Below are 27,847 nucleotides of genomic sequence, written 5' to 3'. Positions count from 1 at the left end.
CATTTTGGGTGACGATATACTTGTAGGTCCCCGAAGTTTTCTAATGGGATTTACATAATTGCTGGCAAACTTAATTCATGGTATAATTCAGGGTATAAAAAATTAGAAACCGGATCAAAACTAAAAATTAACAAATCATTATCAGATAATTCAAATATTAATAACATTGTCATATATTAATTAAATACCAGATCTATGGAATGCCAGCTACGACGGAATTTTAAACGTTGAAATGCCTGACGATTGCTACCTCGTTGGCTACGCAGACGACATCGCCGCCGTCATAACCGCACGTAATATCGACATGGCCAGGCGTCGACTTACACAAGTTATGATACGAACACAGACATGGTTGGACTCACACGGCCTCAGCCTAGCTGCTGAAAAAACAGAACTGATCCTGCTCACTAGGAAACATATCCCGCTGGAGGTAAATATGCAAGTTCATTCAGAAACTATCAAAACGACGAGAACCCTCAAATACCTAGGAATAAGAATGGACAACAAATTGACGTACTGGGCTCAAATACAACACGCTGCAAAAAAGTCAGCCAATATAACAATGGCGCTATCAAAACTCATGGCAAACACCGGAGGGCCACTTGCAAGCAGAAGGAAATTACTTATGGACACAACACAGTCAGTGCTACTGTACGGTAGCGAAATATGGGCCGATACATTAAATGTAGAACACAGACGAAAAGTGCTTGCTAAAGTGCAGAGAACAGCAGCCCTGAGAGTTGCCTCGGCGTACCGCACTGTATCCGAACCCGCAGTGCTAGTGATAAGCGGCGTCATCCCCATAGACCTTCTCGCAAAGGAGAGAAGACAACTCTGGCTATGGAAGAAAGACGGAATAGAAATACACATGGCCACAAGACAACAGGCCAGGAAGCAAACTCTCGAACTGTGGCAAGATCGGTGGACAAGGGAGAGAAAAGGAAGATGGACCGCCAAACTGATTAAAGAAATAGAGAAGTGGCACAGTAGAAAACACGGCGAGGTAAATTACTATATAACGCAGATGCTGTCCGGTCACGGGTATTTCCGAAAATACCTATACAACATGGGAAAAGCAGAAAGCCCAGCATGCATTTATGGAGACGAACCACTAGACGATGCAAACCATACCATTTTCAAGTGCCACCGGTGGAAAGAAGCACGAAGGACTGTACAAAACAAACTAGGAGAACTAAGTGCGGAAAATATCTTAGACAAAATGATATCTAGCAGCGAAAACTGGAAAATAATTGCCTCGTACGTGGAACATGTTCTACGCACTAAAAAAAGAGACATGGACGCGGACTCCCAATAGAAGACGAGCCAAATAGCTTGATGCTGGCTACAAAATCGTAGGCATCCCTGGACGCAGGGAGAGTAGAAATTGACCTGTAATGGGTCCATCTTGGAAACCTTGCCCTGAAGTAATGCGAAAGCGGTCCCGGGGTAGGGGAAAAAATTCCATGATAGAAGGGGGGAGTGTTTTAGTGGGTTCACCACTCACGTAGGATGACGATCCCTATATGGTGCGAAGGCATTTTAAACCCTCCTTACGGCCTATAAAAAAAAAAAAAAAAACATATATTAAATGAACTGTCAGCTGTCAGTGGAAAACAATAATATGGAAATTTGGTATGTTTTTCACCTCCGAAAATCCAAATATCGGCTACTTTAACAATTAATTAGAATGTTTTTCTCTTAAGATGAACATACAAAAATCCTCAAGTTTAAGAAATGTATCTTCATTAATGGCTATAAAGTTTAATGTTTGAAAGATAAACTGAGAACTTGTCGCAATTTCTTGAAAAAGCAAAAAAAAAAACAGTTTTAAAGAGTTCTTTTAAGAATTTTTTTGGTTTATATTAAAAAAATATTACACTTCATTACACAAAAGTGGCTTTAAATATTATACCTAAAATTATATTTTTGGAAAACAATTTTCCTTTGCTTAATGTTTTTCATGTATTTAATAACAGGAGAATCGCTAACTGCGTTTCTCAAATTTTCGCAGAGTTTCTATATTAACAATATTTGAATGATAATTTTGAAGATGATTTCATAGGCCAATCTATATGCATTTTAAAGAATTTTTTTATTAAAATTATAACGAAAATTCATATTTCACAAAATATTGATACTAAGTGTGCGTAATAAGAAAATAAGAAATATTTTTATTTTTTTTTTTGTGTTTGACTCAAGTTTTTTAAATATGACACATACAAATTCCTTTTCGTTGTTTTATGATTCCGCATTCTTTTTTTAATTTAATATAATATATATATTTTTTTAAGTTTGAAAGTGCTTGAGGCCATTATAATATTTCTTTGCTTTTGAAATCTGTATAGAACTGTAATTTAGTGTTGAAAGCAAGGCGCCAAAATAAAATAATTTGGTTATGAATAGAATTGAGAATTTATTGACACAAGCAACAACAACGTCAATATGGCCGTATGGCATATGTAAGAACACACATCCATGGACATTTTTACAATTGCGAACAAAATTATTGAAGCATAAACAATTTGCTACATTTGCATTTGCTAAGTTTATTTATATGAAATTACATAAGTTTGTGTCTCTAAATATTTCATTTTTTTGCTTTTTCAAAAGAATATTGAAGCGTGAAATTGTTTTCGCTACAATTTGTCACACTGAGCCGAATATTCAGATATTTGTGTATGGAAAAGTAGTAGATACATTAAAAGAAATGTTAGGAAGATATATATAGTACATAAATATGTATATATATATATTGTAATGTCTGTAGGCTTCTTTCTAATATGAGTAGGCTATGGAGAGTACAGTCTAGCTGTGTATGTATGTTAGGTATAGCAAAGATTTTATACAAAAATTTTATAATTAATGGTCCATATATGAATTTAGTGTAGTTTATAAAAAGATCACTAGACCACGACTGAGTTAAGATGTATTTTTTGTAAGGCAATTCCTAGAATACGCTATGTACTAGGAAGAAATTTCGTATTGGACTTAAAAAACAACTACAAATTATTATGAAGAGGTTAAGTCTGGTTTAAGTAAGATACAAATATCATTCAAGACATCTCAGTTCGTAAAGCGTCATCAGATATAACCAAAATTTACAAAACGGATGAAAAAAGCCTTTACAAGATAAGTAATACTTAAAAAATTAAAGAAGTGAAATTGTACAATTGTAGCCGGAACAAAAATGATACTATTTGCAAGCCTTGGTGAATATCAATACACAGATAAATTTCGGATTCCATAGATTTGATTGACACACGTAAATACGCTCTTTAAATTTATTATTTATTCTTAACAAGTATATCAAGTTTTAACTTTTTAAAAAATAAAATTAAAAGTTTATCGGATTTGTATATATAAAGACTTTTTAACTTTCTGTTCTTTAATAGAGTGTTTCTATGTTAATATTTACTCCATTCATTAACTTAAAATATTTGAACAATTATCATTATAGTGCCTAATAATCGTTAGAAATATGCTTAAAACTATTCAAAAACTTACCAAAAAAGTCTAAGCGATCGTTGCAATTTAAGTTGGCGGCAATTTTTTTAAATAATTTTTAATAATATTGGTTACTTTATTAAATTTCTCGGTTTTCGGTAATTTTGCTATCATTTTATTAGTTTTCAACCTTTATGTTTCATTTTTAATCACTTTAAACTGAAAGTTGTTTCAAAAAAATTAATTAATATGTTATAATATTAACTAAATTATGAAAAACAATATTTTTTTAGCAGTTTTTATAAAATTTCCATTTTAATTTATGAAATTTACATATTACATCTCTTGAACGGGGTTTCATCGACTAAAAATAAATATGAAACTTTAAAAATTTTTTGATAATTTTAATTTAATTATAATTTTTTTTTATTTTATCGATATTTTTTTAGGTCATTTCTTTATAAAATATATTCATTAATTTATAGTTTATTTTTGTATTACTTTTTAACTTTAAATTATTTTTTATATTTATTTTATAAATAACAATTTTTAATATTTTTTATAATTTTATTTAATTAATACTATTTATATTATATTAGTTTTAATTTATATACTTTTTTTTATTTTATTTGTGTTATTATGCTTTTAAATTAATATAATTTCATTTTACAATTTATTTTTATAAATAATATATTTTAAATTTAATTTAAATTAATTTTTTAATTGTATTTAATGTACTTATTTTTATTTTGAGTGAATTTAATTTTGTTAGTTTAAGTTTTGTATTCTTTCCACAAAAACACAATACTTGAATGTTTTTTAACATTATTAATTATTACAATAATTATTATTTTTTACTGATTTATGTTATTTTAAATTATTATGTTTATTTTTTATTGTTAATAGTTAGTTTTATGTAAACAATTTTTTTAGTTTGTTTAGTAATGTATTTTCTTTTATTCTATAATACATATTTTTTATATTTTACATCAATATTTGATTGGATATCATTTTAAAAATGTCGTAATATTTTTATTTAATTATTTTTTAATATTACCATTTTTAAACTTCATAAATTTAGTTATTTTGAATAATTGATAGTTTTTGGTTCATTATTATTTTTAGATCGTTATTTATTTTTTTATAGTTTTTTTTTTGTATGCTTTATGTACATTTTTATATTTTTCTAATTAAAATTGCATAATTTTTTTCATTTTCCAATCTTTTTTATGATTCACTGCTTTATATGTTTTACACCTTACATAAAATTTTTCAATTGTTTTAATTTAATTTTTTAAATAATTTATACGTTTTTATTGTTTGCTGTTGTTATTAGTTTGTTATTAATTTTATTTTATTTTTTCTTGTTTACTTTATTTATAATTTAAAATTAATTCGGATTTTTTTTATATTCCTATTGCTGCCATTGTTTACTATTTTGTGAGCTTTGCCACTTCATCTTAAGTTTTCCAATTGTTTTACTTATTTATTTATTTCTTATTATATTTTTTAATATTATTGCAAAGTCACATTTGCTAAAATTAGTGATTACAAAATGCTTATGTCTCACACACAATCCTCAAAATTTTTAAATGTTTTTTGTTTGTTTTTTTTTTTGTTCGAAATTATGTTTATCGCAATTCAAAGCACTTTGTGCACTTCTATGTTTAGCAGTTGACGTAGATTTCAAAAATAATTTTAATATGTTCGCAATCTTTCGCAGTGCACATTAATTTCAAGTCAAATACTTACATATGTGATGTTTATTATTGTTGTTGCAATATCTTTTTGAACAAATTTACCCGCCAACTGCATTTGTTTGTGTATTTTTATTGCTTTTGTTTTCATTTATTCGCTCATTTTATTATCTACAGATCATTTTTGCTGTGATCTCGTTAAAAATAGCGCAAAATCTGTTTGCAGCATGCAACAAACAACAACAAGCACGAAGTCAAATACACATGTAATGCAAGATATATTGCCACACGAAATGTGGAAAATGCAATGAAATGAAAATAAGTAAATAAACAAAAGCCAAAACCGTCTACAACAACACAAAAACAAAAAACTATTGCGCGAAAAATCGCACAAAAGCAAACAGGGCAAATTAAATTGCAACAAAGCCAAAAATTATTAACCAAATGCAAAACAAAAACAGACAAATAATAAAAGGGGCGCATAGAAAGAAAATTGGCGAAGGAAAAGTCGAGTATTTGTACTCGAGTCTTAATAGAAACAGGAATCAGTGAAAAATGGTGGTTTATAGGAAAAAATTCTAGACAAATAGCAGTCCTTTTCCGTTTAACTAAATCTGTCTTCGGTTTTTCAATTGAAAACTTTCATAATCATCCAACAAAGCCAAGAATTGACGCTTCATTCGCTTAATGAATTTTTCGATAGTTTCAACTGTCATACTCATTAGACTTAAAATCAGCTTAACTGTGGCAGTTGAGTTGAAAGCAGTATAACTGCGCTTCTCAAATTTTATTTTTATTTTTTTATTATCGCACTTGACTCTTCTTCGCACTTGAACATTAACTTCGAATTATTTGTGGAAACAGTATCAAAATTCCAGCCTAATGCTTCACCCACTAATTTAGGCTAATTAAGGTCAGACTGGCAACTCCCCTTTACGACTGAGACATAATCAACATTGTGGTTTCCCCTATTTGCTCAAGTTATCTGGTTGAAATTGACACAAATCCGTTGTTTTGAAGACTATTATTGACAAAAGTTATTTATTATTTTTGGTAAATGTAATTTTTTTTAATGTTTTAATTGTAAAGCAAATATAAAATACAGACCAAGATGACATATTTTAAAATATAATGTCTTCCTTGTTGTAGGTTTATTATTATATTTAGAAAAAAAATGTATCGCAAGTTATCAAAAAAATCTGATGCATAGTATATGGAAAAAGTAAATGTTAGGCACGGTTTAAATTGAAATCAAAGAGCTTGCTTACGTTCGATTCTGTTTCAAGGCAAAAACTGCAACTTCAGGAAACGTTTGCAAAAAATCAAGTTGATAGTCAACGGACACCCCAATACATACACATAAATAAGGATGCGTAGAAAATCGGAAATTTTTTCAAATATATTTGCATAGGGAGTCGGTAGTTTAACGTTTTTGATTGTTGTTGTTATATTCAATAGTAGTCTTTAGTACTGGGAAATGTTTAGTTGGAAAAAAAGATTTACGGTAATTTAATGAAAACCGAAAACGTGATCAACATTGGGGAACCAGTGATGCATTGTCTATACGACGATATGGACAGAAGAATGGTCAAGAAAATCAAAACACGATAGAACGAGCAACCTGGGTGAAAAACTGCAAAATTCATTGCAAAACAGTAGATCGTAAGTGCACAAAATTTCTATTGACACTCGATAGATGAAGCTGTAGGAACATGATCGAAATACTAACTGATCACTGTCTGGTAGCGACACACGCCCGCAGAACGAGGCTGACAGATCGAGAAGACTGCAGGAAATGGGAAAAATGGAGCACCTCTTGTGCACTAACCTATACTTTTTATTATTTATTCTGTATTTTTTTTTTATTATGAATCAATTCATTTAAATATTATAATATAAGCCATTATACATTATAAATTTAGACAATAATTTTTTTATTAATAGAATATTGTGGGGATTTTTTTTATAAACTCATGTGTATAAAGCAAAAGTCATAATTATTATTTTTCCGCTATGTATTTTTTTATTTTGTTATAATTTTTGATTTAATAATTTTTCTTTGATTTTTTGTTATTTTAAACAGTATTTTGATTATTGCTTTGTGAGATTTTTCTTATTTTATTTTTTATGTACTTATATTAAATTGAAGTTATTAATATTTTCGAGCCACATTATTAAGCCTTTTGAACTTTTAATTGATATGATAATTATTCTTTCCAATTAAAAATTATATTTAAATAGAAAAATATTATTTTGATTTTTTGTGAAGAACTTTAAAATAAAATTACTTTGTAGTAATTTTTTATCTTCATTTTACAAATAACCCTTTTTTTTCAAAACAAAAAAATTCGGAATTTCTTTTGAAAATCTGTAAAAACTAACTGAAACCAATTTAAGTATAAATAAATTATTTTTATTATATTTTTAATATATAAATTATAATCATTTATGAAGTAATATGTTTTTTATCAATTATTTACTTAAAAAAATTAATATAAAACAATTTGTTTTAGTTTTTTGTAATTTTTTTTTTTAGAAATAATACATCTTATTAATTTTGATACCAAATACCAATTTTGTTTAAATAGAATTTGTAAAAGTCAACCGTTTCAGAAATTCTGCATTAAATTACCTACTTTAAAAAAATAGTTTCATTTTATTTTACACTCACGAGTTTTATTTATTTTATTTTTTACAATTATTTGTATTAATTAAATGACTTATTAAGGCTTGCGTAAAAATTTATTATTTTTTTAACATTTTACTTTAATGTAATAAATATTAATAATATTGTTTATCACAGTTTTTAAACTATTCAATGGGGTTTTGGTAAAATATTTTTTTGCTAGTTAAATATTTAATTTATGAAATATGCATTAAATTTTACTATTTTTGATAATATTTTTTATTTAAGAAAAATTAATCGTTTTTACATTTATATAAGCCTTTTTGTTAGAAAATTGTTTATACTAATATAATTTATTAATTTAATATAATTTATTAAATTTTACTAAGTTTTTAAATTTTTTTTAATAAAAAGTATTAATAGTATTATTTAAAATTTTAAATTTTATTAAAGTTTTTTTTGACAGTTTTTCATACTAACAATGGTATTAATTTTTTTTATAATTTTGTTGTTTATAATTTTAAAAATATTAATAATATGTATTACTTATGTTTGTATATATTTTTTTAAATGTTACAAAATGTTTTTTTAGACATTTTTTTATACTAATTAAATAATCTTTGAAGGTTTCTATTAAATTTTACAAATTTTTTTATTTCAAAAATTTTAACAGTATTGCTTATGACTTTTTAATTGGTTTTTTTACTATACTACTAATTTAGTCATTTTTCAATTACATTTTACTATTTTATTTAATAAATTTTTGTAATTTAGAATTTTCCCTAATAAATATATTTTTTAATTTTTTTTTGCTATTTTTATTTATTTTATTCTGTTATTATTATTAATTTTTTATTATTATTTTATTTGAAGTGTTATTATTATTATTTCTTTTGTAATAATTTTCTTGTATAATAATTTTTGTTTTTATTTTTTTAGTTTTATTTTATTATCGTTTGAAAATATTTTTTATTGTGTACTAATATTTTGATTTTATTATACAAATTTTTTTTTCAAAAATAATTAAAATATTTTTCTTTAATCTAAGAGCACTTTCTTCTCCTCGCAGTTATATACCGTTTAGTGACTCATTTGGCCGACATTCTTAAATTGTTTTGCCTCATTACGAAGTACCAACTTATCACACATTATTTGTTATCATATTATATATAATTTTCTTTGTGAAGTTGTTTAAATTACTGCGCTCTTAATGTTTTACAGCCAGTACACCAAACAAACTTCTTATTGTAATTCATAATATACATATTTATACACACATTACACAATTTTATTTTATTTACTTTTCAATTTCGCTGATATAACGGCATATTTTGCTTTTGTTTATGATGCCAGAAACACTTTTATCTACACTTATGCACTTTATCTTTGCGATTTTTGCACAAACTTGTTCACTGCACACATGTACATATGTATTTTTTGCACTTCGCCCCCTCAACGCCGCACACACATCGTGCGCTTGGGCCGAGAAAGGATCACGCCGCTGTAAAGTTTACACTAAGCACAATTCTAGCAAGCCGCTGTAGCCACCACGCCACAATTGTTGCTGGCGACTGCGATTCTGTACACTTTTTTTGTTCTTACACAGAGAAAAATAGTTTTCCAATAATGATAATTGAATATTTATTTCCACTTTTGCAGACTTGCGCTCAACGAACTTTTCGCGTACTTTAGCGGCGCGCTCCGAAACGGCAACTGTGGAGCGCCAATAGCTTGCCAAACGACCCGACCTGGCTGCGGTGCTGCTTGACCAGCAGCCAGTCGCCGCCGCCGCAGCAACAAGTCGCTCAGCAGCCAAGTTTGCTCAGCACGGACGCCAAGAAAACGTAAGAAAAATAAAAACAATGAGACGCGCACAAGACTTTGGCCATTTGAGGTGCACAAGCAGCCGAACAACAACAACAAGGAATTAAGAAAAATTCACACTCGATCAGCAGAGCAAGAGCAGAGCGCAAAACACACACACACTAGCACACGCTCAGGTGCAACGCGCAGACACCGGGCGCTCTTGGCGCACACAGGCGCGCGTTATTTAGCCGGTGCGACAGTGTTGCATTTAACCACCAAACACACTTACATTTCACATATATGTGTATGTGTGCGTGAAGAATTAAAACGTGGACCACGGAGACTTTAGGCCGTAGCGTACGTACGATTTTCAGGTGTTACGTTTTGCTAACGAGTTGCTGGATTTGCTGATTTTTGCGCGACCGCAGGAAAACGTGTTTTCCCACCAACAAAAACAAGATAAACGCGAAAAATGCACAGAACTTGGGTGAAAAGTAAGCGGCTGAGTGGCGAAAAATTCGCAAGCCACTCACACGCACGCACACACACTCAGCACTAAGCGAGCAAAGCGCTTAGTAAATTTTCGTATTTGAACCGTTAATCCACTGCGCGCACCGAAATTCGTTATTGCTTTGCACGAAATATTTTCTTCCACACCGGGAACCAGTATGCGCGCACATTCACTGATTACACGCACAACAACAAAACCAAAGTAACCGTGAAGTCACTGAAATCATAAAAACAAAAACGAGTGACACTTGCGAAACGCGACGTCAAACGATACGACTCAGACACCGAAGTGCACGAAACACGACTGAACGCGGCGCGAGTGAGTTGCCGGCCATTAGGCCCTAAGAAATCCGATAAAGTTAGCTGAGTTGGTGGTGAGTGGCTGCGCAACTAAAGACAGGTAAGTGACTTACTTAAATACCTGTTGCTGTATGTGTGAGGTGCTCATCACTTGCTTATAGACGTGCAGTTAAGTATGAATGCTGCTAAGTATCTACAAGATACTCTCACGCTCGCCAAGTTGGCGACCACGTCGCTCTTGAGTCGCACTCGTGTGTGTAAGAGTGAGATTTATTTCTATGTGTGACTGGTTTTCAGCGTGACTCAAGTGCTTCGGAAGAAACTCAAATCTCGTTTATGCTGCGGTACTTGTGAACTAGACCGGCTGCAAACATATATACGGAGATTCTTCTATTTTATTTATGCAAAATTGAATTTTTATGAAGAGAAGACAAAGTAGAATAAATTAAGAATTTTAAAATTTTATAAAATGCCTTAATATTTTTTGCTCATAGTAGCATTTATAATATAAATATTTTATCTGGTCCTTAAAAGTCGCAGACTTCATTAAAATCATATCGTACGATCGCTCAGGAATCTTTGTTGATCCCAAGGAATCACTCATGCTAAATCTCAGTTCAAATTGCATCCTGCTCCAACATACCGGCTTCATTAGTTATCTTTCATCCAATACCATTACCATATCCATTGATCATTCTGATGTCCTTCTGATAAAATCCATATCTTCTACCCAGAAAATTTTGCCTTATAACATTCGAAAGAACATTCTTTGGAGTTCTAAGGTCAGAAGATTATCTTATCCAAATTTCGTTGTTACTTACAAAACTTTAATAATAACGACACATTTTTTCGTTTCATCTAGAAAAATATACACCAGAGTCCAGATTAATCTCGTCTTCTGACAAATTTCCCTAATTTCCGTGGAGGGATTCTACAATACAATGTAGTTACTCCCAAGGCTGCCTCCGTTCCATTAAAAACCCTGGAAGGTCACGGAGGACGTTCCATCACTTCATTAAATTAGTGTGGTGGGTGGAAATTGAGATGACTTTGCACTAGTCGCCTCTGAACGCATTGCTGCGTCAACCGTCGCGTTGGCCTCGTTGGTGGATAGCGACTGTGAGTGGGGCCCTAAAAACATGAATAAGGACAATAATTTAAATAGAGATGAGGAAGAGAGAAGGTCGGAATCGACCTGAGTGATACTAGAAAGTCTTTCGGGTAGGTGGACCAATACCTGCATGGCTTACTGTTGCGAGGAGCAACGTATGTTATGGATCATCCAATAGGAATCTACTGACATAGAAACCGTGATGACGATATGAAGAGGGAGGGATATCTAGAGAGCAGGAGGCTTTTAAATTAAAGGCTTAAGTGGCAAAGCCGTTGGAATAATAGCCGTAACGGTCGGGTAACTTGCGAGTACATTCGGGATTTAGGGTTTGTAGAAGAAAACCCATATTTCAGATTTTGTCTGAGCTTGGGCTTCCTTCTAATTGAATATGGACCTCAAAATGAATTTTTGCATAAGAGAAACTTGTCTGAAAGGTCCGAATGTGTGGGGAGCTCGCATTGAGGAATGGGTACATGCCATTGCAGAAAGTTCAATACTCTGATATTAGAAACCTTGCGGGAATGGGAGTTACCTGGACAGATAGACGGTTAGATGTAAGCGGTGTAATCTTCACTTGTTGAAATGCCAAACAGTTAGGATTAGTAAGTTATTTAGGCGGTGAAGATAATTTGATAAAATTGAAGGTTCGGTTCGTGTATGATTTGTGGGTACGTGGTATGAAAGTATGGATTCTGGCCTCTTGTCACCAGTTCATAGTGGTATGGAAGCTCACCTGGTAATAGTTTCGGCTACGAGGTCCAACCGGTGAGTTAATTCTGGAACCACGAGGAGCAGAAGCCCTTAGAGTTCGCACCAACCTGCTTATATGGACTCGCCCCTCAGGGAGTTTCGTGGTGGTTGTGGTTAAAGCTCGAATGCGGAAAGAACTGACACTTTGTCAGATGAATGTGCTGGGTGCCGGACCCAAAGTACTACAGATATGCATTTTATGAAGTTTTTGACTTATAACAGCACCAAGAACAATAACCATTTTCAATCCCAATATATGAAGATATATATGTCTAATTAAAATAGGAAATCGAAATTTAATTAAATAAAAATTTAATAAAACATTAAGAAATTGCACAGCTCTTGCATATTATCTTATACTGGCAATATGGTAAAAACAACAAATCAAACTCTGTGGCAACAATAGAACACGTTCACTGCCGCCCTTCGCATGCTCGTGTAAGCAAGTAGCTGCACGCGTGTAATTTATAAATTTAAATCGCCGCACACATATAATTTCATAGGCAGGGGCGTCTGCGCACGCATTTACTAATACGCTATCATAACTCACTGCTTAGTAAGCTATAAAAACAAAAGCAAAAGAAGCGGAGAACAAATCAACAAATAGGTAAGGGCGCGCATGCGCAGTCACAAACGACAGCCAAATAATTACACTCGCGCGCAGTAGGTAGGCAGGCAACAGGCAGTCAGTCAGTCAGTGAGTCAAGCCAAGTAATTTGTGCGCGCGCATGCCTGCACACCCCTGCGCCGTAAGGCCAAAGACAACAGCAAGTGTAAATATAAACAAAAGAAAAGAAACTATGCGCATACATACATATGCAGACATGTGTGTAAACATGCAACATGCAGCCTACGAGTGATAACAACAATAACAACAGCTCAGCTGTAAAAAGTTACAATAATGAGAGTACAATTAGGTGTATATGTGTGTGTGCAACAGTCGCGCATAAAAATTCTTCAACTGCAACTTTTTTCCAATCAACATTTCTTTATTTTCTTGATTTACATTATTGATTTGTTTTTGTTTTTATTTTTATTTGTGTTTTCGTTTGGCGCTGCCACCTTCTCTTATGGCTGCAGCATGCGCTCTCACCGTTTGCGTTTATGCTGTTGTGGCGCTGCTGAGAATAAGTGGCATAAGTGAGCAGCACCCACAGCAACAACAACAACAACCACTGCTTCTACAACAACAATAGCACTCGCATGACCAGTTAAGTCAACGAGCAAGAATTTATGATATTTTTCTGCATATTTTTCCTGAACTCATTTCTGCTTTCTTATTTTTGTTGTTGTATTTTTCTTGTAGTGCTTAGTCTTTCAACTTTTTTATGTTTTTATTATGCTTCTTCTTCGATTTTTTCAATGTTCAAGCATTATTAAGCCTATTTCTCCTGCTGCTGCTTCTTCCGTCTCTTGAGTCGCACATGCCACACACGCATACAGCCGCACTTGGCTCCCTTTGTAGCGCAATCTTTCGCTTTTTCTTCTTACTCCTCCATACCTACATCTTTCTCAGGTATTTTTGTCCATTGCTTACCTTTCGCCGTTGGCTTGTCTTCGCCTAGCCTTCTCTACGCCAATCCAACCGTCCGTTCTTGTCCAGTCTGTGTCGAGGCGCGCTCTCTCTATCACTAATTTTGCCGGTTCTATATGTTGCTCTACACAAATTCTTCTTCGCTGCTGGCGATGCCACAAAAATTTTGTATTTCTTCTGCCATTGTCTCTACCTTTTCTTTATCTTTACAAGAATCGTATATCATTCTTATTGGCATAGACTTTTGGGTGCTGGTTCTAACTCAACCCACAACTGGCACGGCAGCAGACAGTCTGCAGCACATACTCACATACTCACATACTCGTACTTGCCACACTTACATTCCTTCCAATTAGCTCACGGTCATATTTGCCACTTTTCGCCTTTCCATTGTATTTGATTTCTTTTATTTTTGTTCTTCTTTTGCTTTGCAGAAAATTTGTCGCCACTTTGGAGTTTCATGCGTTTTTCTGCCACACTGCTATTTGCCCATAAGCTTTACTTTTCTCCGTTCTCAGTCTTTGGAAACATGTTTTCATTGTTCTGCTATGAAAGCACGGCATGGTGAACCCCCTAAACTCCCTCCTCTTGGCAATATTATTTACTGTTTTCTTCTTTGGCAGACATTCTACATTATTTTGTACTATTATGCTCATTGTCGTTATTATGAAAAGTCGAAATTCAATTAAGAAAAACAGGTATTTTTCTTGAAAGTCACTCTGCACAAATTGTTGTTGTTGTCAGTGTGGTTCTTAAGACTCTCTGCTTTTGGTTTTGTTGGCCATTTGTTGTCCAGCTGGAAAAAGAAGTCAGTCGTCTCTCATATAACCCGTTCCAGCCGTGTGTGAGCGCAAGTGAGTATAAGTCGATAAGTGCGCTCGTTTGTGAGTGTGTTAGTGTTGAGAGCGTAGACATTTGAGTTGAGAGCGCGAAAAATTGAGTTAAGATGAGAATGACTGTGCTCAGTGAATCGGTGAGTGTATTCGTTGAGTGAACTTACATTTGAGTACTGAAGTGCTGAGTGATAACAAAACGAATTTGAGCTCCAATTTATATGAAAAGATGCAAAGCAAGCGATTTGGATGAAATAAAGGTGATTTAAAATTAGGAAGTTGTAGAATACAACATGAATCAATGGTAGCAGAGATGTAACAAGATATAAATCCGCTGACTTAACTCAAAGACTTAGGTAGGTTGCCTTTTATTTTCCGGGACTTGACAACACTAGTATTGCAGTCTGAAAACTCACAATTTCATCGTAAATTTTGATATTTTTGACGATATACTTACTCAGGAGGATGAAGTCATGTGTAGAAGTTCACATAGTGAGGAAGTTCTCTGATCGCCATTAACTTGGGTGTGGCCAGAAACGATTCTTTTACATATGGCTCAAGCAGCTCACGACTGCAGGTCCTAGACCAAACATCCTCTGTTTAGCCAAAGAAAATCTGTTTGAAGGCGCTGGGTTTGGGACCCGCCCCGTAAAAAAACGCCCCCAATGAAAAATAACCAATAGCTTATCGCGCTGTAGTTAACTCGGCTATAACAGCGCAAGCGGTGTCGCCGCCAGTAAAGATGAAGAAGATTTATACTTGTAGAACTCTTTAACATACGAGCGCTATTTGTGTTATTTACAGTAACTGTTAATATTCTTCTCGACAAAAAAATGCTAGCTCTCACACATTGACTGAAATGCCTGCATTTTTAAGTACTCAAAACATCAAGTTGATGCTCTTAGTCTTGTCTTCGCACCGAATAACTTCTATTTATTCCCGTTCGTAAAAAAAAAAAATACGAGATCAACGTTTTTGGAGACGTGATTTACGATTATTAAAACTTGTTTATGTTCTCGAATTCCGAAACTCAATATAAAAGCAACCTACGCAAAGCCTTTTTTTCGAGAACAGTCGGGTCTACCTAACCGGTATACTGCCGATGAACGCTGACTGCTTCGGATTGGTGGCTACTATTGCCTTGAGTTCGCTGACCGTACAGTAAAGTCTAGTGAAGGTATCACTCGACTCTTTAACTCTGGCATAGAGTTACTTCATGCATATAGTGGTTTGGTGCAATTCCAGGAAACGGCAAGTCTGATGATGAAGTGAGGAACTTCGATCTCATTAACTTCAGAATGGGAACAAAACTCGGCTGGCTTCTTACTGCTCACAACTCAATGGTTGCCCCTGAAGCGAGCTCGGGAAGTGTTCCAATAGTATGAAGAATTCCATTTGGACACTGTTAATATTGAAAATTTTAGCGGATGCCAGTTTCATAAGCTACTTGTATGAAGATAAAATAGAACCATCTTAACATATCTTTCTTGAATGTCCACCTTTTGGCAGATCACACCTCGGGTCTGTCAAATCTGCTTAGGATTGATAATAGATTCAAAGCAGTTTGTTAAGAGTTTATATCCAATTGCAGGAGTTCTTGTCCGCCTTCACAAAGGACTGTATTTAGTAGTCTAAATATGATTCTACGCTATGTTGGCGGATCAGCTATCTGATCTCAGCTTAAGTAGGCGGAAAGAATTTGCATTTGAGGAACTTTTTGTTACGGGACGATGACAACCACAGGCTTAGGTTCCTATACTAAAGTATATCTCAACTGACTTAAACAAATGTTAAACTTCGTCCTATGTAGAGGCTATCGAAGCTAACGACACATGGTCAAAATTCGGAACTGTCTGAAGATTGCTACACATGTCACTAAACCCGTTCAATGAAGCTGCAAACTCAACTTTTTTGACAATATAGACAATACAAGGCTTTGTGGGGGCGTCTCATAGAAACTACAAGCTTTCTAGGACTCACCCTAGGACAATCGTCTCCAATGAGCAATTAAGGCAAAAGGAAATTAGTTACAAAGTTAGAAGCACACGTCAATGGTTTTTGTGTTGACTGGCTATCAGACAAGTAACCTCGTTATTGGAGACTATCTAAACCTTTAACTAGTATGTTTTTGTATTTGAGATCAAAAAGAAAACTTACTCTATACACTAAGAGGCAAAAAGTCCTAAAGTGGTAGACTAGAAATGTACGACATGTTCTCGGTTTTATATCTAAAATATATTTAAAGACAGTGTCTTAAAAATTCATTTTGTGAGTGAGGTTTCGTTTTAACTCAAATATGAGTTTATTTCTTAAGTACAACCTGTTGCTGCTCACTTGTCAACGACTTGTCATTAACGTCAATTTATAGACTCGTACTCACTACAAGATTTTTCAGCGCATTACTCAATTGATCGAACCTTATTTATATTCTCTTTTTGTTTGCCACACTCACCCGGCTCGCTCTCACAAATTTCACTCATAAATGCAAGCGCTCTTTCTCCATGAAGTGAAATGAACAAACTCTCTGTTGTACGTATTCTATAACGGCAGCAATTGCTCTGTGGTTAAGCGATAACTCGTTATTGAAAAGACATCTTTAAAGTTAACGCTTGTCAACACTTTGATGAAATTATAATGCAAATGTAATCAAATAAAATTAATTGCCGCATTTTAGTCTTTCGTTTTTCATATGCTTTCGTCTCTATCTCGAAAATTTGATAAAAAGGTATGCATAAGTATGGGTTTTAATTAAAACATATTTGCCTTATTTTATAGTCAAGAATACAGTAAGGACTGATATGGAATGTTGAGCTTAAGAAGAAAATGAAGTGATTTAAAGTTAAGTTAAGTTTTTCAAAGTGTTGGAAAATATTGGTATTCCCGACTCTTTTACTTGCCAAGAAGTTCTAAATTCAAACATGATTTCATTTTAAATGTTAGCACAAGCTCTTAGGAATCCATACCCTTTCTTCTTCTTTAATCAACACCCTTTTAGCCAACACGCACTTCTAATTTTAGTCTACTTTCAAGCTGCTTTGCTTTGCTTTTTTCTTTCTGCTCCATCACTGTTTGCCTCATTTCTCATGCCACTTTAACCATTTCGAGGAATCAAATCTCAAATAATTGTCTGTTTGTATGTATGCATGTGTGCTTACACATAATTTAGCGCCTAAGAACAAGCGCAAAGGACCACCAACGTCGTCGTCGTTGTGGCTGGGAGACTGACATGGTAAGGCGAAACCAATAATCGTTCCATTAGTTTCTTACCTACTTTGTTGCTGTCAAAGCAAATGTTGTTTTGCTGCGCCAAGCTGCTCCAAGGATGGACTCGATACTTCAATAGTTGCTTTTATTTCACGACATAAAAATGTGACAGACTTAGACTGGAATGGCCATGAAACTTGATAGATCAATATTCACAATAGCAGAATTGAAGAGCTGCAGCGAGTTGAATCGTTTTAATGCCTTTTAATATCTAAGGAGATTCCTTGTTTTGTTGATGTAACAGAAGAGATTTGCTGGGAGTTAGAACTTAACTGAATGTCGGCTATTTAAATGTCGTCGTTCCATGAGAAACAAAATGTGCCATAACTATACATAAAATAAATTGAAATCATTACCTATCCTTTAAATATTTATTTAATATAACATTATTTTATTGTACGAAACAGGAGCTTAGCGAGTGACAACCTTAGTATTGTATTTTAGCAGGCTTGTGAGAAATTAAATGTCCATTCTTGGCTCGATACGGTAGCTGCCAACATAAAAAAAAAATAAAAAAATAAACGTTAAGTGGCACAAAATTACTTTAGTTTTTATTAGCATTTTCGGAAATAGTGTTGCAATATTAGTGACCTAGACTTGTTTCGGGATTTTCAGCTAAAAATTGGGGGACACTTAATTATGAAATAATCTTAAAACATTTTGACATTTCGGGTTTTTCATAAAACGCTTTCGGGATCCCGAAAATTCGGGATTAAAAAAATAGTTTTTATTTGCATTTTCGAAAATAATTTTTCAATGGTAGTGCCCCACATTAGTTTCGGGATTTCATAAAAAAAATGGGGAATTAATTATAAACAAGTTTGGCTAACTTCAAAATATGTGATTTCGCTTAAAAAATTGTGACATTTCGGGTTTTTCTTAATACGCTTTCGGGATCCCGAAAATTCGGGATTTTGAAAAAAATATTGGCAACGCTAATTATTAACAAAATATTGATAATGAAACATTTAAGTAAGCTTAAATTATATAAGATTGCTTTTAACAGTTAGAAAATCTCTGGGCTTTCGTAAATCGTTTTAACGATTCCGAAAAAAATATACCGAAAGGTTTTCTTGATTTATTTTATAAATTTTTTTCAGGAAATATTTATAAATCATATTTTTATTTACTCATCAAATTATGCTGTCAAGAAATAAAAGGTACTTGGAATTTTCATAATATTTGATTCAGTAGAAAATTTTGAGTTAATTACATACATACATACATACATATGTATGTAAGTATGTACATTGTATGTAAATTAATTTGAATGGTTTGTTGATTAAACATCTACATTATTGTCGTAAAAAAAATATTGCAGTAATTAATATACCTTCACATATGATTAATTTAATATAATTTTTCCAAATCCCGAAAATTCGGGATCCCGAAACATAGTTCCAAAAATTCGAAATTTAGACTGGCCACACAAATATGACATTTATAGGGCCCTAATTTATACTAACACATATTTGTATTTTATTATTGTAATATAAAGTTTTAAAATCCCGAAAATTTGGGATCCTGAAATATTGTATCAAGTATTCGGGTTTAAGGTTGGCCATATAAGTTTGGCGTTATTAATGCATTACTTAATATGCTTACTTAATTTGACTAATGAAAGACTATTATTGATATTTAAAGCATCTCAACTGTATTTTATTGGTTTTGAAAAAAAAAAGAATCTAATGCCTAGAAAAAAGATTAAATTTATAATATTTAATATTTTCCACAAATTTATTAAAAATTTTCAAAATCCCGAACATTTGTGATCCCGAAATATAATACCGAATATTCGGGATTTAGGTTTGCGGTATAAAATCGACATTTTCAACCAATTTAATGAAAAATTTCAAAATTCTGAATATTTGCGAACATTTCAGGCATCACTAGCGCCTTAAAAGAATCTTAAAATAATATTTTTTTAATTTAAAAAATAATAAAATATTTATCTTACACATGTTTACATATTACACAAATATTATAGGTACAAAAAACACCATTCGAGGTTCAATTTAATAAAACATGCAACTAGTACATACTCACTCTTGTCTAAAAACATATCTACATACATATGCATGCCTGTATGTATGTAGGTATGTACAAACATATTTATAACAATTCTCATTTAACGCTTTTAGCCACCATGCACGCATATATGTTTACTGATTAGCGTCTTGTAACCAGAAATTCATTCACAATCGCTTATTAACCGCTCGAAAATGTTAATTCGCCAATTTTACGAGCACATTTCAGCGCACACACACACAGCCATGCACACATCTCAGCATAATTTGCACGCCATTCAAGCTAACCCTGACACGCTGAGGGCTTAAAGGCGCGTCCGGCTAAATAAGCAAATAGTTGGCGCGTAATTCGCAAATTAGACTCGCTTGAAAAGTCGCTCACAAAGCGCATTCAGTGGAAGTCAAAACTTTTTTGTTTCAAACTAAATTGAAATGTGCTGTTCGCTGTTTTATCGGCGGCTTTTTGTCATGTAAATCTTGCGCGATCCAACTATTTATTATTACTTAACACACAATACGTTTTGAGACATTGATCTTGACTTTGCGTTTATGACGCTAAAACAAATCTCGTGTAAAAGAGAATTCTTGACATGCGCTCTAATCGGTCATGACGAGAATGTGTGCGAAATTCGTGAATAAATTAACATATGTCGCATGACAGACGAACATATGTGTCTTACCATATATATTTCAATATAAATATATGTATGTATATATAATTATAGTACATAATATATAGCAGTTGTGTAATTGATGAATTCAGAGGTGAGTGACTGAGGCGCTGACTTGTCGTTTCGTTAAACTCGCTTACAAGCTTTTGTGCTTGCTATATAAACCCATACAGCCACACATACAACTGCAAAATGATCAATCTGACCGTTAGCAGCACCAATTCATATTTTAATTAATAGATTTATCGTTTGTTTATAATTAAGTTGAGGCGAATATATATTATTTGAGCATCATTAGCAGTCAACTAAAGTCATAATCATAATTAAAATTGTCGAACGCGGCTCAGCGAGTTCAGCCAGTGTCACGACTCAAACTCAGAGCAGTATACATTTGCACATATGTATATAGAACCTTTGTACATAAGCAAAACACGGCCTTTGTAGGCATGCAGTGCTTTGGTGTGTAGCAAGTTCGTTGCTTAAGTCTTTTGTTTGCTTCGCTCAAACGCTACTTTTACTGAATTTACATTTAATTCTAAAGCTTCGCCGACTTTTCAACACCATAATTTATTGTTTTCATATTCTCGTTCTATAAAGAGGCGAAAAAAGTTAATAAAAAAGAGAATAAAAAATCAAAAAAAAAAGATATGGAAAACTAAAAAAATAGTAAAAAGATACTTTTTCTATAATCAGCTTTTATTGTTGTCTGTTCTTTATGAAGTAATTTTGACACAAAAACTTATATGAGCGCATTATTATATATGTATATTATATGCATACATATATGCATAGCAAATATTATATATACCTGTATTAATTTATGCTTTACATTGCTATAATGTTTCTCTCAATTCTATTTAATGGGTTAGGAGGTCAACCTGAAGTCTTTTTGATGTTCCGCAAAGCGCACAAAATTTACAAAAAATTACTTTCAACTCCATTTTCATTAAAAGTGAGTGATACATGCTTCTTTATTTTTATACGAATTTCAATAATATAATAAATGTATATATAAAACGAGGCGTTCCCAAATTTCAACAGTTTTGCAATTAATTTAACTGAATTACACTTAATTTAAATGCTATTTGTGCATAGAAATTGGTTAAAAAATATTGACCATCTGATCAAACTTGACCCGGACTGAGAAAAATTCACATTTTTACTTATTTAGATTAAAATTTGTATTATTGCTTTCAAAATAAGCTTCTTTTGGGCAAACACAAGCACGCAGGATCTTTTGGATAACCTTTTTGCAACAGATTCGGGTTTTTGGTACGAGTCCAGTATTCATCCGCTTCATACCCAAAATTTTAACCAAAATGTATTCAGTCGACTCATAAAAGATAAGATTTTAAGATCTTTTGCTATCTCTCTGTTACCAGAACGCCCATCTTAAAGTACTGTTCGATCATCTTAACTTTTTCGATATTTTCGCGATTAAGAAAAGCGAATGAACGACTTACCTAGGCAAGTTTTCGATGACTTCGCAACCTTTACTAAATGCAACTAAGATACTTGTGTTCATGATAAATTATACTTTCCAATCAATATATGTGAAATTTTCAACGATTCTGTAGCCGTGATTCTATTGGAAACATAAAATTTCAAGCAAATTCGTTAAAACTAAACCCAACAATAGCCAGACTCACTCAGGACTCACTAATTTATATATGGGGTTCAAAACTTGAATATGTCTTGTTTATCAATCTATGGAGAACTATTTATTTCGATTCGTTTTGCGCGGGTAGCATAAGTGGACAAGTTTGGGTCAAATTTGGTCATATAATATATATAGTTTTACCCACAGGGATAGTCACTACAGAGAAGCCTGTTTTTAGCTTCAAACCTTGAATGCATATTAACAAAAGAAATATACAATTTGGCCAGCAGTTTGTCACTAATGGAACTACATACGAACATTGTATAATTTTGGGCTGAAAAATTGCCCCGCTGACACTACTCAAATAATTTTGAGAAATTTGCGAGTAAAATATTCCCCTGTTATCTCTTAATTCGAAAATTGAAAAAGGGGACAAATAGACAGCAAAACCACGTACGATCGCTTTTAATCATTTAAAGGCTTAATCTCGGCCTACAGAGAAAAAACTTCGCATCATAAATGAAAGTATACGTAATGGATTTTTCAATAGAGACGCTATAAAAGTAGACCGATAGGGACAGCAAACGACGCCATATTTTTTCCTGCTCTTTTGACATTTCTCTCCATAAGGTTTGCCATTTCATCATGGAAGAATATACGAGCCAACAAGGAGTCGAAATTATTAAAAAAAAATGGCCTCAACATTAAGAGCGTCTAATTCAAGGTCGTCAGATCAACAATTGAGCATCTAGTGGTCAAATTTGAATCCACAGCCACAGTTTAAAATGTTTCCGTGCCACTGAAACAAAGAAGTACCTATAGTGTCGAGAATATTGCTGCCGTTAGCGCTCCAATTGAGGAAGACCCAAACCAGTCTCTCACAGACCATTCTCAAGCATTGGGCAACTTTGTGACGTCGTTGTGGCGACTTTTGGGAAAAGATCTTGGTCTATATCATTGCAAGATCAAATTGACTCTAAAACTGAAGCTGCTTGATCACCAGAATCTTCGTATGTTCATAAATTGGGCTAAGCAACAACTTGAAAATTATTCGGACTTTCATCGAAAAATCATCTTCAGCGATGAGATTCATTTCTGGCTAAATGGCTTCGTCTGTTAAGCAAAATATGTGTTATTGGTCAATCAGCAATCCATACGTACTCCATGAGTCACCATTGCATTCCGAAAAAATTACGGTTTGGGGCGGTTTATAGGCCGGCGTGTTATCTCACGAAATGGCTCGGTCAATTGGCCGCCTCGGTCATGTGATTTGACGCCGTAAATAGTCTGTTTTCTGTGGGGCTATGTCAAGACTGCCACTATGCTTGATTAACTACAGCATTTCAGCCGATTTATGCTGGAAACCCGTTAAAAATTGGGTTCAGTGTCTGGACTATGCAAAAGAAATCGAATTCCATACATAATGAAATATGTGCTTAAAGATAAACAGGTGGATCTGCTTAAACTAAGAGCAACTCTTTAGAAGACTGTAACTCAAAAACTATTTCAGATATCAATTTAGAATTTTAGCATATTATTTTTAAATGTATTCTAACGAAATATGAAAGAGAAATATATTGTTTTTTTTTAATTGCGCACTAGGGGTGCCCATTAAAAAGTCTCGCCAACTGAAATGATTATTAACGGCAAAGTGCCTGTTAACATTTTTCGAGTAGACTAATAGGCCGAAATTCAATTAGCGGCTAAATAAAATATAAAAAGTATTTAAATTAATTTAATTATTTTATTTTATTTTTCTTCCGTAATTAAGTTTTCAAACAAACGATTTATCATATTAACAAACAAAAATCAAAACAAATAAATATCTATTCACAAATGTATGTATTTCTATAAGTATTACCATACACATATATATATTTTATAAATAAACACACATCACCATAAATATTTTCTTTATTGAACAGAAAAAGCTTACGACCAAATGACTAACACTCCCGAACTGGACCAATAAAGCGCCGCAAAAAATGCCGCAAACTTGACGGCTCCACTCCTAAGCACAAAAACGGACCAGCTCAGGCACAATTCAACCTGGCTGCGCATAGTAATGAAAACAATGATTGATAGTCCAATCACATAAGCGCACATAATGCTGTACTTACCATACATACATACATATATACATAATTACACACATAGTTTCATAGTGGCTTATATACCACACAGCCACAGTCAACAATTCATGGCTGATTGTAGTCATATATTACTATGTGTATTGTTTATCTTGCTGTTGTTGTTGGATCCCCAAATGCGGCTGATCGTCTATGCGCTGGACGCCGTGGCAGCTGACTGCTAAACTTGTTCACGCACCCAACTTTACGAGCAATGCGAAAATTCTTGCGAACAACAATTGAACAAAGTAAATATGAAGAAAAAAGGAAAAAAGTAAATAAAATTAAAAAAAAAATAAACCAAAACCGTAACAAGTGGTTCGTAGTAATGAAAACGCGTTTACTTGAGAAACAACAAAAAAGGCGTATATTCATACACACATACAAATACACAACAGACCGCCAAGCAGAGTATTAAACACATTTAAAAAACACATAAAAAATAATAAAAATTAAAAAATAGTTTAGAAATAATTTGAAATATAAAAAAGAAAAATATTTCTACTTACACATGTACTTCCATTATACATAATTCAGCGCGAAAATTGTTAATAAGTTCGACTTTGAAATATTTGTAGCAGCACTTTTTGTTGCCTTTTGATCGCGCTTGTAGTTGTGTGTGAGCGTTTTGCTTTGCCTTTGCACAAGCGACAACAATTAGTTTTGCAGATCGCGCCTTACTTTGCTAAGCTTTAATTTCAGGCAGTCATATGTTATATTTACGTCTTGTTGTTGTAAATTATAAATACACATTTTTTTTCAAAGAAAAATATTGCACTTTTGATTCACGGCAAATTTTTTGCGAGGCCTTCGGGTCTCCCAATATGTTCCACATAGTATTATTGGATTGTTTAGCCAACTTTTGTTTGGAATTATTAGAAAAACCGAAATAGATGAGATTAAACACATTCAAAATGAGCGGATTGATGAAACGAATTGATTTTTGAACGTCTGACTTTTGGCCCTACACCGTACACTAACAATTCATCCCTTGACCCTCAGACTATAGGCTATTGAACACCAAAAGTGGTGTACGGCTGTCATACGAAAACGTGACTAATATTAACAAACCCATGCGTTCCTACTGAGACTCGTTGGAAGTGACTCCTGAAGCATGATGAAATGCTGACTGCTCTAGGGAAACAATGAAGCATTTCTTGTGGACTTGTCCTACATTACAACGTTTCAGGCATTTGGGAGTCTAACGGGATGAGACACTGGAAGATATTTCGTTGATGAGGTCATGGAACCTTTTGAAATTCGTGTCAAACGCTGGTATCCCAAACTATTCTATAAGTGCCTAATTAGCCTACTTGACTAACCTAACTTAACCTAATTCAATAATTAATAATAAAATTGATTTTTTTTCAAAAAGAGTACCGAAAACAGGTCTCTTTGGACATGTTTGATCGTGTGAATTCCGATCCCACACTCATGAAGAGCATTATAACTGTAAATGAGACATAGGTTTATGAATCTGATAGGCAAACAAGTCAACAATCATTGAAATGGAGAGAAAAAACGAGCCGAAACCAAAAAACACGCTCAAAAATCATTGCGTTTTTTTGACATTCGTGGCTTGGTGCATCATGAATTTGTTCAACCGTCGAAAACGGCCGGAATTGTAGAAGAGCATTTTATGGATTTTAGCATCAAGCCACGATTATGATCGAATTTGAAGCCAAAAACACAACGATACCATCGATCAACCACCGTATTTAAGATAGATTTGGCTCTGTGTAATTTTGTTTTGTTCTCCAAACTGAAATTACTGCTCTGTGGAACCTGCTTTTAGTCGATCGAAGAGATGAAACAAAATTCGCTGAAGTAGCTGAAGGCCATCCCAAAAAGTGCTTATAAAATGTGTTCCGAAGGCTGGAAAAATCGTTGGCTTAGGAGTATTACAGCTGGTTGGATTTTCTTTGAAGGCGACAAATTAAATATTGATTTACTTTTTTGTCACATTTTATATCATTTTGAGTGAAGCAACTTTTGTTACTGTGAAAAAATTTATAAATTTTTAGAAAAAAATACTGTTGAAACAAAAACTTGGCTTAATGGCAAGTTTTCGGAAACTGCCGCAGGAAAATCTGCCATGAATGATTGGTACGCTAAGTTTAGAGTTGGTGAAATGTGAACCGAAGACGGTGGACGCCCAAAAGAAGTTGATACCGACGAAAACACTAAAAAAATCCACAAAATTATTTGGACGACCGTAAAGTGATGTTATTTGAGATATCTGGCACTATAAAAATATCCAATATACCTCTACATCATATCTTTCATGGACATTTGGGTATGAAAAAGCTCTGTACAAAGTGGGTGCCGCACGAGCTCACTTTTGAGCAAACAACGACGAGTTGATCATTCAGAGTAGTGTTTTGAGATTTACAAGCGTATAAAACACGAGTTTTCGCGCCAATGCGTGATAATGGATGAAATATGGCTCCATCACTTCACACCGAAGTCCAATCGACAGTAATCCGAAAACAGTCATCCAAAGCGAGGAAAAACACCACAGTCGGCTGACAGGCTTTTGGCATCTGTATTCCATGCCTACATTACATTTTTCTAAAATTTAATTAATCGTCCACAACCTCCTACAAGAATCTTAAAAATCCGTATCGCTTCTGATTAGAAAATTACGCATACGCAGCGTGGGATCTGTTTTATCTTCAATTTAGAACAAATAACAAAAATATGAAAAAATATAACACTTTCAATTGTTTAAAATTGTCTTCCACTTGAAATTACATTGATATACCCAACATATTAAGACAAAGTGTATCACCTACCGCTTGAGAGATTCACTCCAACCAAAGTGTGTGTGGCTGCGAAAATAGCTATCAAACTCAGTTAAAAGAGCACATGTTTGTACATTCGGAAGTCTTCACAAACTTTGACTTTATACAGAATCTTTCAGATTATGGAGAGGCCAAGCCAAATTCTGACAGCTTTTTCTCTGCCCATAAACCTGCGAGAGGTTAAGGTGGTCGAAGTAGTGGGTAGTGAGCTGCTTCACGGATGAGTCAAAGCTAGGGAGGAAGATTGGTGGAGGGCGATATAATCAGGAACTCTCTATAAACTTCACTTTCAGACTTTCTGATTGTCGCAATATTTTTCAAGCCGAGGTTGTTGCTATTAAGGTAGCAACGGCTTTACTGCGTGCAACCTTCATCAGAAGATTGAATATCAACTCTCACATCAGGCAGGCGATACTCGCCTTGAACACACGGTTAGTGAGACTTTACAAAAGACTTCATATATTACTTTAAGACGTACTATCCAGACGAAAGCAAAATCGGATCCAAGATCTATGAAGTGGTAGTGATCTCTTATGTTCAAGAATACAGATCCAAGCTTCAAGACTATATATAGCAATACGAAACAATTTTAAGGAAAATGTATTTGTATATTAAATTTATAGATATTTGAGTCACTTTTTTCACCATTTAACTCGTTTCCTCTAATACTAGGCCCCACAGCCGGCCAATGAACGACACAACAGCGTTCTTGGGCTCTCTGAAGCTGCGGTTGATTAA

General features: G+C 33.5%; 2 protein-coding genes across 8 annotated transcripts in view; one reads left to right on the top strand and one right to left on the bottom strand.

Annotated features, from left to right (window-relative positions):
- Positions 1 to 10,397, bottom strand: part of LOC105229934 (protein Shroom) — a 329,015-nt gene extending 318,618 nt beyond the window's left edge. For 3 of the 7 annotated variants that reach the window (XM_049453492.1, XM_049453493.1, XM_049453497.1), the window contains exon 1: positions 9,069 to 9,359. The gene's annotated coding sequence lies outside the window, so the exon portion shown is untranslated. The other 4 variants (XM_049453494.1, XM_049453498.1, XM_049453495.1 and 1 more) reach the window with 3 other exon arrangements.
- Positions 233 to 27,847, top strand: LOC125777657 (uncharacterized). Its single transcript, XM_049452753.1, has 2 exons — positions 233 to 1,003; positions 27,782 to 27,847. The coding sequence occupies exons 1-2, from the start codon at positions 233 to 235 to the stop codon at positions 27,845 to 27,847; spliced, it is 837 nt and encodes a 278-aa protein (XP_049308710.1).

The sequence above is a fragment of the Bactrocera dorsalis genome, chromosome 3 (genome assembly GCF_023373825.1).
Source record: "Bactrocera dorsalis isolate Fly_Bdor chromosome 3, ASM2337382v1, whole genome shotgun sequence".
Taxonomy (NCBI): domain Eukaryota; kingdom Metazoa; phylum Arthropoda; class Insecta; order Diptera; family Tephritidae; genus Bactrocera; species Bactrocera dorsalis.
Note: the sequence above shows the minus strand (reverse complement) of the source record. Positions and strands in the feature narration are given on the sequence as shown.

Bases quoted from the DNA above. Each gene is read 5' to 3' on its own strand.
- LOC125777657 (XM_049452753.1), top strand. From the start codon at position 233: ATGCCTGACGATTGCTACCTCGTTGGCTACGCAGACGACATCGCCGCC. The intron at 1,004-27,781 runs GTAAATTACTAT...CTCTAATACTAG, and splicing joins ACAGTAGAAAACACGGCGAG to GCCCCACAGCCGGCCAATGA.